This window comes from Cololabis saira, chromosome 12 (genome assembly GCF_033807715.1).
Source record: "Cololabis saira isolate AMF1-May2022 chromosome 12, fColSai1.1, whole genome shotgun sequence".
Taxonomy (NCBI): domain Eukaryota; kingdom Metazoa; phylum Chordata; class Actinopteri; order Beloniformes; family Belonidae; genus Cololabis; species Cololabis saira.
The window spans coordinates 16,047,606-16,061,787 of NC_084598.1; the positions used below are offsets into that span (position 1 = coordinate 16,047,606).

The 14,182-nt window shown below is 43.5% G+C and overlaps 1 protein-coding gene across 1 annotated transcript; it reads right to left on the minus strand.

Moving 5' to 3' along the window:
* Positions 1-518: 518 nt before the first annotated feature.
* Positions 519-13,772, minus strand: LOC133456361 (uncharacterized). Its single transcript, XM_061734842.1, has 10 exons — positions 13,519-13,772; positions 6,721-6,894; positions 5,583-5,740; positions 4,889-5,087; positions 4,706-4,802; positions 4,442-4,613; positions 3,211-3,269; positions 3,028-3,142; positions 2,198-2,337; positions 519-1,641 (listed from the first exon to the last, which is right to left on the minus strand). The coding sequence occupies exons 1-10, from the start codon at positions 13,770-13,772 to the stop codon at positions 1,573-1,575; spliced, it is 1,437 nt and encodes a 478-aa protein (XP_061590826.1). The 3' UTR covers positions 519-1,572.
* Between the last annotated feature and the right edge of the window lie 410 nt (positions 13,773-14,182).

A 14,182-nucleotide genomic window follows, 5' to 3' on the forward strand; every position in this document is an offset into this window, starting at 1 on the left:
GTCAGGATATCCAGCAAAGAAAGGACGACGTGAATATGTTCCACCAGGACTCCGTCCAAGGTTTTAATCAGAACCCTGATTCTTTTCCCATGAACCAACAGTAGCGTTTGACAAATGTCATGTTATCCTTTAAAATAGCTAAACAAAATGCAGGAACAGAGATCTGGACCAGGGAAGTTCACAGTTTATCAAGTCAAGGAACAACCTCAGATCCTCACACCTGGCAGCCGCCGGCTCTGGCTGCTCAGTCACTCCAGCGCTCCCAGGCAGCCTTTTACATTCAATTTTATTTCAAAAGTACTTTTTTCATCATCTAAGAGAAATTCCATGTTGCAGTATTCACTTCTGTCCCAGTGGGGACGGGGGGCCGCAGATGCTCCGCCTCCATCCTGGTGGAGGCTCCGCCTCCGTCAATTGTGTGTGTGTGTGTGGGGGGGCAGCAGATGCAGAGCCACATTCTCTCAACAGTTCAGATTCAGAAAAACTTTATTTATCCCCGAGGGGCAATTACAGTGTTGTGCAAGTTCATACTTCTCGTGAACTAGTTCAAAGTTCAGTTCACATAGTTTAAAAATGAACAGTTCATGTTCATAGTTCACCATTTTCATTTTGAATTGGTTCAAATTCAGTTCATTTCAATATTTTTAGGTGAGAAGTACGAATGAAACGCCACCCTATCCTAAAACTGTTCACTGTATACAATCCTATATTGTCCTAGTGGCTTTTCAACTTTACTCAGAGGCTGTAAATCTCCAACAATGTAGTCCATTATCAGTGTGTCTACCTGTTGCTGGGAGATCAAACCACTGAAGGTGCAGCGGTGTGACTGAGGTCGTTTGGGACTGTTGGGTCTTCTTAGTCTTTCCTGATGACTTTTTATGATTGTCAAGGACTTGCAGATATTTTCTCACACTGGACAGATGCTTTAACTCCACATGACGTTTCAAATGTGAAGTTGAAGAGGCAGACGCTCAGACTTGTTTTCTCAGCGCAGGGGGACATCATTTGCACAGAAAGGTTAGATTTTTTTACCATCGGACTCTTTGGGAGACAATGTGTAAAATTCCTGCAGATAATGATAAGCGGATCATCATCTGACGGCTCGCTGACGCTGCGTCTCTCTCTTCACTGGTCATGTAAAGTCTGCACCGGGCTTGGGCCGCCGTTGCCATGGAGCTTGTGCCCGTTGCTATGCTAGTGTGTGCGCTGCATTGTGGGTAATGTAGTGTGAAGTCATCGCCTCGTCGAGTATTTTAAATGTGCGCGCCGCCCGCTGTTGAATTGTATTCGGTAATAATTGGACCTAAACAGTGAAGCTAAAATTCACATAATCTGAACAGTTCAAATTCCAGTTCGTGATCTGCAGAATGAACAAGTTCAAGTTCTTTATTTGTAAATATGTTGCGTTCAGTTCAACGTTCTCACAGAAATGAACGTGTTCAATGAACGTGTTCATTTGAACTCGTTCATGCACAACACTGTCTCTCAACATGCTTCAATCTAAAAACACTTTATTGACTTTAAGACAGTTTGGAATAAAATCGAGTTCCCGGCAGCAGAAGGCGGCGGACGCTAAATTTTCTGCGAGGGCGATGTCCCTAAGCGGGCGTCCGACCGTCTGCTTCTCAGGCTGTACCGAGGCTGAATGTGAGGAAGAGGAGGATGAAGACATGAGCAGACAGGAAACAAAAGAGCAGAGCAAACACACTGTTGAACAATGAAACGAAACACCAAAGTTTAACCAAAACTAAAACTGACAAGAAGCTACAGACAAAACTAAATATTTATGAAAAAGGACACCACAATTTCTACCGTGACACACACTGAACAAAAAGGTGACCGAGTGACGCAAAACTGTCGACACAAAACCTCCCCAATAACTACCCCTCATCAATAACTACCCCTCCCCAATATCTAAACCTCCCCAACAACTCTCCCCAATAACTAACCCACATCAATAATTAACTCCCCCTCACCAATGACTAATTCTCGCCAATATCTAACCCTCACCAATAACTACCCCTCCCCACTAATTAACCCTCACAAATAACTTACTCTCATCCATAACTAACCCACCCCAATAACTAACCAATATCTAACCCTCCCCAATAACCAAGTGTTTATGTGGATGATGGCCATCAGATTGTATGGGTTCCGTTGGGGCAGGAACTCTCATCAATGACCAGACTGGACTCACCTGTTTGTCCTCCACCAGGATGCTGTAGACGAGGGGGGAGGTGGGGGAGGAGCGGGGGCGACGCCTGCTGGCATTCTGCACTGATGCATTTTGGGAAATGTGCATGCCGGTGCATTCGGGTGGTCGTGGCTGCTCCTTGACTGAAACAACAACAACGGGGTGGCGTTGAACAACAGTCTGCTGGTTTCCAACGGTTACCATGGAGACAACGATGGCCAATGTTCAGAACTCTGAGGTACATCTTCATTACATCCTCTAATTTTATTGTTTGACAACTTTTTTTGAGTTTTTTTTTTTTAATTTTTCCTGTGTAATCCAGGTGGGATCCGGATCATGCTGAAGTTTGGGATGAAAGTAATCCTCACCCCTCAATCTGGATCTGGTCTGACTGGGTCTAATACTTAGTAGTTTTCTTTCAAACCCCCAGGTTTCAGGAGCTGATCCTGTCCTGCTGGATTACTGAACACCTGGAGAGTGCAGTCCCACCTCCCACCACCAGGTGGCAGCAGCCGCCCACTCTGACTGAAGGGACGTTCCCAGATCCTCCTGACCTCTGGAACTTTGGTGATCAAATGCTGTACACAGTTGTCCAGATCCTAACCCTAACCTAACATGTTTACCCAGCAGGTCATGTAATCCTAACAAAGCTGCACTTCTCTCTTTTAACAACTTTATATGAGCAAACATCTGAAAAATTGAACTTCTGTCGCTTTCACCCAAAAGGGGCGTGGCCATCACACACAGGCAAAGCACTTGGATGTGTCTCATCTATGAAGAGCATCTTTAGCTCAGTCTATCTCAAGCTGATTGGTTGAAGGACAGACGCTCACCAAAATGTTGAATGTGAGACACGTCTGATGTTGAAGATGGTGACTCGCAGTGCTCCTCCTTGTCCTCCTCCTTTTCCTCCTCCTCTTCCTCCTCCTTTCTGCTCTGTAGCCTCCTCTAGAAGGCAGCAGTGTCAGTGGGGTTCTTAAGGTGAGCACAGGTGTGCTGCCTCATGCTGCTCTCACCTTCACATGAAGCCGTGGATCCTCTTCCTCCTCTTTCCGTGGCTTCTCCCACAGACTCTCTGCAGACAATGACCCAGGACACACACCTGAGCCAAAGCCGGATTATCCATATACTGACCCGGGCGAGCGCCCAGGGGCACCAGCCAATGAGGGGGCAACAAATCAAATGACTAACTGGACCATATATGTCATATTTTGTTATTTTCTCTATATATTTGCTGGAAGATGAGGAAACAGGTACAGCAGTAACCAATGATATAATAAAAATACTTGAAAATAATAATAAAAAAATAAAAAGTTTGAGTGATTGCCTTAACAACTTAACCTTAAATCTAACAGCTTACACATTCCTATTTTATAAATGTGCTGTTCCCTACCTTCACATCAGCTCATTCAGTAGGCCTGTTTGATTGTTTAGTCATATCCTCTAATAGTTTTACATGTAGTCCTCAGACAGGCCATATATGGTGGAAATGAAGATGGTTAACATGTGGTGTTGCATTCTGATTGGAGCATCAGTGTAATTTGGCGTTTGTAGACTCATGTCTATCTGTGGTGGTATTCTTAGTTGGTTGCTTGTCTTACATTTATTTGTAGTATAGCTTGGTAGTGCTATAAAAGAGTCTGGATCTCTCTCAATTTTAAAAAAAAGATTAAAACAAAAATTGTTATTAAATTATGTTTCTTGTTAAATTTTTTATGTACCAATACCTGATGTATTATTTTTATAAGAATATATTTGTATCTTGTATCTGTTTTTTTTTTTTGTTATTTAGGTTATAAGGTTATTATACTGTATGTATATGTATTATATGTGTAATTTATAGTTGTTCTGCTGTGTGACTGGGCCCCTATTCATAAGCTACAGTAGCTTCTGGGGAGTCCCATTTTACAAACCTCGATTATTATCTGTATTTGTGTTTTTTAATTATTTGTAAATAAACTCTAAACTAAACTAGTATGAGTGTTGAGCATGTACTTCAGCAATACGTTCATGTAAATCTATGGTCTTTATAAGCATAGTAAATTTCCCTTATTTTACTGTAGATTGTGGGAGGAGGGGGGCACTGCAAGTGTGGTCACCCTGGGGCACCACACTGTTAATCCGGGTCTGACCTGAGCTGACCCAGGGCACCCACCTGCTCTGACCCAGGACACCCACCTGAGCTGACCCAGGACACCCACCCGAGCTGACCCAGGACACCCACCTGAGCTGACCCAGGGCACCCACCTGCACGCTGCAGCGCCTCCTGCAGGCTTCGCTGTGTCTCTTTGAGCTGCTGCAGTACCTGCAGACTCTGCTGTACCGGGTCTCTGTAGCGAACACACACCAGCAGGAGAACACACACCCCCACACACACCATGAACCGTCGCAACCTCCCCACATAGACGGAGAGCAGCTCCTGGACACACACACAAACAGGCGTCCTGCATCACACCAGTAAATCAGTGGCATCAGGTGAGCCTCAGGTGAGCCTCAGGTGGGCGTACTGACCAGATGCAAGTGTTCAGGATGATCTGAGTTCATCACAAATTGGTAGATCTTCCTCTCCAGGTAGAAGTTCAAACACACCAGAGCCAACAACACCAACCTGGACACAGACACACAAATTAAGAAAAGTCCCTCCAGGCCGTGTTTATCAGACTCAGGCAGGTTCCTGGTCCCGAGCGGGTTTACCTGGCTCTGGAGGAGCGTGGAGTGGAGGTGATGAGGAAGGAGGTGCAAAGCGCAGCAGCATTGTAACAGCAGGAGCTCACACTGTGAGCCTCCATCAACAGGAAGCTTTGCAGGAATGCCACTCTGTTGAAGATCTCAGACAGCGCCACCTGCTGCTCCCTGGAGACACTGCTGAGGTCTGAGAACACTGACTGCAGACCTGGAGACATGTGAGGACAGGTGAGGGCAGTCTGGTGGGTGTGTCTGCTCCCAGCAAGGGCCAGACTAACTGAAAAAACCCTGCAGTTCAGCAAGACTTGCTGTCCCTGCTGTCTTTCAGGGCTTGGGATGTGTATTTTGACCATCCGTGAGAAAGTGCCCGACAGAAAGGAGGAATTGCGGGATTGTGAAGGCACCAGTAGGAGGAACAGAGAGGCTTCAGGTGGAGGTGAGATTGCATGAAGGATCTGACAAGGATGGAAACGTCTGGAGATAAAGCCAGAGAGGACAGAGATGGTTAAGAGCACAAAGGTCGATGTGAACTGGGTGGTAGAAGGAAGCTGGAGATGAAGTTGCCAGGCGGGAGAAACAACAAAGAGAGGATTTCTGGATGAATGAAGAGATGCAGCTGATTATTGTGAAGAAGGAAGATGGACACAGATGTGCGGTGGAGACCCCTGAAGGAAGAAGCTGGAATCTCTGGTGCGTATTTTACCCTGCGTAGAGTCTCTCAGGGCTTCTCTTAGCTCTTCTCCGTTGGACAGGATTTCCTTTTGTGCCTCTAAAGCAGCAATCTGGGCCTCCATCAGGTCTTTGGCCATCTCTCTGGTGGACTGCAGCTCCTCTGCAACACCTGCCGAGGTCTCCGTTAGCCTGACACACACACGGGTCACAGCTGTTAACTCTAAAGGTGCGGGTATGGTTCTGCGTCACACACACGCAGAGCACACGGCGCATCCGTGACGCCGTCACGAATCGTTCAGAGTTCTCCGTCTCTCCATTTGGTCGCGGTGCAGTACCCCCCGCGGCCACTAGTTAGCGATCTTTTTCTGAATGGTTTATCCGACTTTTTCCGGTCACAGTAAATCAAAGAAATAAGGACAACTATTGTGCAAAAAACAAAAACAAAAAAAATCACATATAAACGAAGAAAAAAGCCCTGGAAGTTCACTACTGATTCAAACCGGAAACCGGAAATGCTTCGCTTTCAAACGAACCAATCACAGCCCTCTCGGTCTGCGTGTGGTCGGCGTCTCCTCGACGCGTAGTTACAATTTTCGGGAGGTGCACGTCACTGACGGCGCTTGTGACGGCGTGTCCTCTGCGTGTACAAAAACCACACGCCGTAGACACGGCGTCGTTTTGACGCAGAACCATAATTCAGCCTTAACTCTCTAACCCTATACTGACCCAAGGTACCTTTAGGTCTGTTACTGTGACAACTGACTCTGAACCCAACTTCCTCTCCATCATTTTATCAGTGACTCCTCCCCGCCGTCGACCCTCAAGCTGTTGTTTAGCAGTTAAACATTTTCTGTTCTATCCCCACGTAGAAGTTCTCAATTCCAGCCTACGTCTGGGTTCTGAGGAGCTCAAACCCCCCTGATCTCCATCTCTGGTTACAATGATGCTGCAGACATTAAAGCTGACGTACGGCAGACGACTGAAAATCATAGGTTCCTTTTGATGGTCAGGGAGAACAATACAGTTAGGAACAAAGGAGATCTAGGAACTGAGACTGTCCATGAAGGAGTATAGAAACCTGTAACAGGGGGGACCCACCTGCAGCTGCTCCTGCATACGTTACCAGGGCAACCATGACGACCCAGAGTTCGGGGGCCGTCCAGTCTCACCTGAACATGGTGGTCTCTGCTCGGCTCTGCCAGGCCTCCGACTGCAGGAACTGGCACATGGAGTGGGTGTGGGTGAAGAACTCGGTATAGGTGTTGAAGGCCACGGCGTCCATCCCAGCTGTACACCTGCTGACCTCTGAGCCCTCAGGGCATGATGGGAAATCCCTGCCTGAGCTACACACACACACACACACACACACACAGGAAGTGGATTTATTCACAGGAAAGCAAATTCTATTTTATTTATTTATCTATTATAGTACAAGTTGTTTCTTTCCAGAGACCAGAAAATGACCTCTGATCAATAATTACATAAACAACGACAGGTAAAAAGTCTAGTCTTGTCCTGTAGCTGCAGCTATGACTACTGGCCCTAACACACTAGAGTTTACACTAACTAGAAGCTTTACTAAACACTAGGGTTTGAAGTTTGGTTTTAAAGGTGGAGGTGACGTCAGCCTCATTAACCCAAACTGGAAGTTGGTTCCATAGTAATGGTGCCTGATAGCAGAAGACCTTCCTCCAAATCTACATTTGGATACTCTAGGAACTAGGAGTAAACCTGCACTCTGAGAACAGAGAACTCTGTTAAGAACAATCAGGTCTTGGAGAAACCAGGAGTTTGGACAGTTAGGACTTTATGTGTCCGGGGATGTATTGTTTTTGTCACTGTAGCTGTCAAGGCATTTGTGGCTCAGCTGTCGAGTCCAAGACAAATTTAAGTGTGACAATAAAGTATATCGAAAATAATTGAATTGAAATTGAATACACAAGTAACAGAACTTTGAATTGGATTCTGAGTTTTACGGGGAGCCGATGGAGGGAGGCTAACACTGGAGAGACGTGGTCTCTCTTATTGATTCCTGTCAGCACAGCGCTGCTGCATTTTGGATCAGCTGGAAAATGACTTGGACATCCTGCAAATAATAATTACAGTTATCTAGCGTAGAAGATACAAACGTATCACTCTGGGAGAGGATGTTCCTAATCTTTGAGATAATACGGAGATGGAAAAACTGTGTTTTACAAACCTGATTAATATGCCGTTTAAACCACAAATCCTCATCAAAATAAGTCCAAGCTTTCTCACAGTTGCACTGGAGGCCATCACAATGCCACTAATTCCTTCCTAAGATGTTTGGACCAAAAATAATAACAATTGTGATAAGTTTTATCAGAATTTAGAAGCAAAACGTTAGTGGACATCCAGTCCTTGATATCACTGAGACACGCTTGAAGTTTAGCCAACGTTTGTTTCTTCATGGAGAAATACAGCTGCGTATCATCAGCATAGCAATAAAAAAAAAATATATATAATAATTTAAACAACTAAAATAGAACCACGTTCTGTACAGGTTAAAACCAATAACTCGTAATAAATCCATCATCCTGCTCTTATCCAGGTTCAGGTCGTATATGTCTATTTTATATGTCTACAATGTTGGGTGACTGGCTGAAAAATAACTTGTCATAAAAAAATATACGTTTAGTGTTCAAGATTTAAAAGTGTCACTGTACGTGTACCATTTGACTGATCTGAATAACTCACAAGATTCACTGAGCTCAGTGTCATCAGTTTGAAGTTTGAAGTTGCTTGGACAAAGTATGGCAGAAATATGCACATCTGTTATGATTTTGTGATGGGACTTAGCGTTGGCCACTTAATTAAACCAACACTGCTGTGAGGAGCATTTTTTGCCTTGGCCTGAGTACAGAGTGTGCAGACTGATACTTTGCCCCTAAAAGATGAGCTCCGACGTTACAATGATCTGTGTATCAGAATAGTAAGAATAAATCATCCTTTAATGCCTTAAAACCATTATGCTTCCCTTTGTTTAATGTCATACAAATGCTTCATTAAATCTACTGAAATCTGATTCATCTCTCAAGTCTTATCCTTGGTAACTTAGTTCTTTCCAACTAGGTGAATATCTGGACTTTCTGGATTTAGTTCATCTAAGTGAGCCTTTAATAGGTTTTTCCACAACAATTTAATATTTTCAAAAATATAATGAACTTCTTACTAGACCCTACGTTGCAGTGGCTGAAAATGTTGCCTTTGTAAAAGGGATCAGATCCTTGAATCTCCCCTCTGAAAGAATTTTTATTTCCATGTGTGGCAAAAACCATCCACATCCACTACAAATACCAGGCTGATCTGATGAAGCACGGCGTAATTACAGGATAATGTGGCAAAAACAATTTTCATTGCATCAGAAGGTGGCGCTATGGAGTTCATCCAAGATTGTTATATCCACTTGTTCAGCTTGGAAGCCTCGTCATACGTATGAATCTTGGTACAGATTGGACAAGTTAATTTCATTTTCATTTATTTATTTATTTAGCACAATTTTTTTTAAAAACAGTTCATGGGGGGAACGAAGCCCTTGTCCAGAGTTCCCCTCCCATCAACAACTGTGATGACATAACAAAGATAATGTACAATAAATTAAAAAAATTATAAAAATAAACGTAAAAGAGAACATGGATACAAGGTCTGGATTACATTAAAGATAAAGACATTGAAGGTTAAGACAGAATAAGATGTTTTTTAATAACTTTCTGAAGGAAGTAAAAGATAATGTTGACTTCAGGAACACATTCAAGTCATTCCAGAGTTTTGGACCTCTAAATGTAATATTAAATTGATGATATTGAATTGTTCGACAGAAGGGTAAATGAAGATTGCCACTGTCTAGTTGGATATGAATTAAAATCAGATGAAAAAGTAAAAAACTGCTGGAAAGTGACAGGAAGATCTTGTTTTCTATTGATAAACTTATGCACAAACAAGCATGAGTAATAAAAAACTAAAAAATATATATATTAAAAAAAGAAAAAAATTAAATTAAATTAAAAAAGTAAAAAGAAAAAAAATAAAATAAAAACTACTTAATTTTTAGTATGTACAAAATTAATTTGCAAGTAAATTCAAACTTAATTTGGGTAAATAAAGTTAATAAACTTAAAGAGCATATTGCAGGTTGGAGACCCCTGTGAATCAATGTGTAGGAAAATAATGTAGGAACTGAATTTTCATTGAAATACGCATAAATATATACTACAGTGACCTCCGGAGTTGTTTTTGTGAGAGTATTTTACTTCCGCATCTGAAAAAGTTGAACCGGAAGTGACGTCGCATTGGGGAGCGCGGTGAATTCAACAATAGGAAAAATAATGGATCTTAATGTTAGTTGTGACACTGAAGAGGTTGTGAATGTGTATTCACACCAATATGACAGGCCACAGCCTTATAATTACGTTACCCGTTAGTGCCCCCACGTTCTTTTGATTGACAGCTGAAACTCGCTTTTTAAAAGGCTGATTTATGGGTCCGCGTTACACCAACGCAGACCCTACGGCGTAGGTTACGCGGCGACGCACAGAACGCTGCGTGCGCCGCGTACCCTACACCGTAGGCTTGCTGTCGATTTTACGCGGAACCATAAATCTGCCTTTATTCACTGCAGCACCCGCCCGTGCTCCTGAAAGAAACTCCGAAACTCCTTAAAAATGGGTGAGTACTTGTAATCTGTCTACGTTTGTACTTTCTAAACAGAAAACAGGCTTATTATCTTCTCTTTTTTCTGATTAAAAGCATCCGAAATAGCCTGGTATTTTTAAAACCGAATACTTCCCCCCCCCTTCGTTTATCCACATTACATCGTTGTTAAAAAAAAAAAAAACCTTCCACACAGAACCGAAGATATGCGTTTTCGACCACTTTCATAAGCATTCCAAACCTGTAGATCATCTGGTCTTCCGGCCTCCGGGCCGCCTCTGCGGCGCAGCTTCCCCGGGATCCGCGCCTCCTCCTCGGGTAACGAGCTGGAGTTTCCCCGTGTCCGCCGCGGAGCTGCCGCGTTAATCGACGCAGCCCAGCTGCAGCCCTGCTGCAGCCCTGCTGCAGCCCTGCTGCAGCCCTGCTGCGCCGCTTCCCCGGGAGTGGCGCCTCCTCCTCGGGTAACGAGCTGGAGTCCCCCCGGTGTCCGCCGCGGAGCTGCTGCGTTAATCGACGCAGCCCAGCTGCAGCCCTGCTGCGCATCACCGCGTACCCTACGGCGTAGGCTCTGCGTCGGTGTAACGGTGTCCAGAGCAGAGACCATTTATTTAATAAATAGCTTGGAGGACAGATGGTGGATCATCAGGAGTTCTGGGTCGCACGTTAGACGTCAGACTCAGAGCAGATTTGTTGTTGTTTTGGAGCATAATGTGACGTTCGAAAACGCAAAACTCCGGTTGTCTCTGTCTACACCAGGTCTAGATGCATCTACATAAACGGAGTTTTCAAAAATCTTCCCTTTGCCTGGAGTTTTTTTAAACATTCGTTTATTTGCGTTTTCATGTGGATGACAGGTCCAAACGTAGGAAAATATCTTCGGTTTAGCAGATACCCGGCTACGTGTGTACGGGGTCTGGGCAGTCAGATGGGGCAGAGCTGTGGAGACGTCTCCCTGGCAGACCCGGCGGCATGGGCGGGCATTGGGGGGCCGTGCCCGCCCACGGAGTCAGCCGATCAGAAAATAGTATGTCTTGTTGCTGGGCAGTTTTTTTCCCCGCTGTGTGCTCGTTCCGTGGATGCGCGTTAGGGCTGTGCGATTAATCGATTTTAAATCTAAATCGGATTTATTAATCAAAATCGATGTTAAAAAAGGAAAATCGGAAAATCGATTTTCCTTTTTTGCAGCTGGCTGCATTACAGACAGCTCGTCTAGTCATCTTTGTTTGGTCAAGAAAATTGTAAATGTTGTCACTTTACTAAACTCAAGGAGGATTTACAGTATCTTTCAATTGCACTTCCCAATAGGGAAATTTGTTTGCTATTTTTCTTTAAAAATAAAGATAAAATATTTGAAACAATTTATTCCATTTTCTTTTGTAGTTTTACCAAAAAAATCGAAATCGAAATCGAAAATCGGGTTTTCAGAGAAAAAAAAATCGGGATTTTATTTTTGTCCAAAATCGCCCAGCCCTAATGCGCGTGCACGCACAGGTTGCAGACGCGTTGGAAGTTGAGTTCATAAAGTAACTTTCTTTGCATTCATTTGATTCCCAATCAACATACACTGGTAAGAGTTGCTTTACATTGTTAATATGGTCTTAAAAACTGTTGTGAAATGCAAAATAATAGAATTTTATACATGCAAATATGTGATTAATTACTGAAATTCAGCCATTATATCACGATTAAAGAAAAATTCATCGCTTGACAGCCCTAGAAAAAGGTAATCATGTATTCTTCCAATCCTCATATGTGAGTTTGTCTACCCAAATAGCCCACAATTGTGTATAACGTTATTTGAGCTTGGAGAGCAGCTCTCCCCTATTATAAGCCAGTGCTTTCTCCAAAAACCATAACGAAACAATGCTACATGTCTGTGGATTAAGCCACAGCCACACTGTCAACTCATTGTAAAGTAAATAAACAGGTGCTTATTTGTTCTAATGCAAGCCAGCAATATGTATAAACTCAGATAAGTCTAACAATAGGTAAACTAAAGTATTATTAAAGACACCATATTTTTTCATTATTTTGATAATAGTTAGGCCTTCAGGAGGTCTAGACGGCCCTAACGGTCCGCCACTGGATTATAGTTTTAGTCTGAAGAGTAAAGAGTAAACGATGAACAGAAAGTGTGCCTATTTTTTACTGTTTGCCTTTGTCTATTTCAAAGATGTCAGGGAAGAAGCAAAAGAGCATTCTGTCATTCTGGGCAGCAAAGAGTCAGCCCCCTAAAAAGGTTGCCAGGTCAGAGGAGATGGTGGAAGAGACAGTGGCTAAGACAATGGAGAAGACGGCAAGGGAGACTGTAGGGGAGATAGTGACAGCGGTGACTACAGAGGAGGAGAGAGTGGAGGAGAGAGTGGAGGAGACGGCTGTATGGTGCTGTTCTCTCTGTACGCCACAGCCCCCGTTGCTGTTCTTTGTTACATAAATGTTTGACTTTGATTGGAATAAATGGACAGCACTACACTACTGTATTGTTTTTTTAAAATATATTTTGGGATGAACTGCCCGTTTTATTGAGAGAAAATGATTTGACAATACAGTAGGAGTGGCCACAGAGCCACTGTGCAGCCTGAGGCAGATAAAATGTAAGTTGAAAAAGTATGCCCCCCCGAAAAAATGTAAAGCCCCCCCTCTCATTTGTTTCTGCAGCCGGGTCTGCTCCCTGGTGTGGCGTCATATGACGCGGTGTTCGAAAAAAAAAGCGTTTGTAGGAGCTTGGCTAAAATCAGCCACCTTTTCCTCTGAATAAGTGCCCTTATGTCTTGTAAAACATATTAAATCCTACATTAACTTCTCACATAGTCATTTTCACATAAGGTCAGGTATAATTTTTGAAAAAATTCTAACCTGCAATATGCTCTTTAACACAATTAAGTTGACTGTACTTGCAAAATGTATTATTTACATAAAAAAAATTTAAGTAGTTTATACAAAGACTAGTCTTTCTTGACAATATTTGTATCAGTGTGTCTACCAGACTGAGAGATCGTTCTTAAGAATCTTTTTTGGATTATCAGTAATTTGTTGAGAAAAGTTGGATAAATTGCAGACCAGACATTATATTGCAGTAATTCATAAATGGAAATAGGAAACTAATACAGAGTCAAGTGAGCAGAAAAAAAAACCTTAGACAAGTTAGAACAAGTTCTCCACTCGTGACCATGGAAACGCCCTCAGATGAAAACTGCGCGTTTTCTCAGCCTGGATGTGACAGGGTTGGACATCTTTTAGACCTCCATGTGGAGCGTGGGTGGGTTAGGTGGTTAGGTGGGTTTGTGGGGTCCTACCTCTCCAGGTGACAGTGGGTGAAGCGCAGCGCCAGCTGACCCTGGACCTCTGACGTCATGTCCCTGCAGCGCGTGTCCAGCATCTGCAGAGCGCGCGACCAGCACTCCCCGTAGCGGGGATGAGCCGCGAGGCCGCGCACGCGCCGCAGCTGCAGCCGGCCGGGCTCGGAGTCGGGACCGGGACCGGGACCGGAGAGTCCCGGGGCCACGGACCCGCTCAGCAGCAGCAGCAGCGTTACCGCAGGCGCTGACATGTTTCCCCTCCACAACTCAGCCAATCAGCGCTCAGGTGACCTGGCTTTGAGTTTCAGGTTTTCCTTCATTGGTTCAGAGCTTGCTGCGTCGTAATGGGTGAGAGTGAAATCAGCTGAGCCACGATTAAAACAAAAAATAAAACTAGTTTCATAAATGAGAATTTGAACAACCATCGTATAAACCATAAACCATCTTCAAAGGAAGAAAGAGAGAGAGAGATAAAGAAATAAGTGCCAACCATCCAATGTCCACATTATAATAAACAATAAAATAAACTACCATAACTATGCAGATGACACGCAGATATACAGGACTGTCTCAGAAAATTTGAATATTGTGATAAAGTTCTTTATTTTCTGTAATGCAATTAAAAAAACAAAAATGTAATACATTCTGGATTCATTACAAA

Bases quoted from the DNA above. Each gene is read 5' to 3' on its own strand.
- LOC133456361 (XM_061734842.1), bottom strand. From the start codon at position 13,772: ATGTCAGCGCCTGCGGTAACGCTGCTGCTGCTGCTGAGCGGGTCCGTG. The intron at 5,741-6,720 runs GTGAGACTGGAC...TGTGTGTGTCAG, and splicing joins GCAGAGACCACCATGTTCAG to GCTAACGGAGACCTCGGCAG. The intron at 4,803-4,888 runs GTAAACCCGCTC...GTCTGTGTCCAG, and splicing joins CCACGCTCCTCCAGAGCCAG to GTTGGTGTTGTTGGCTCTGG.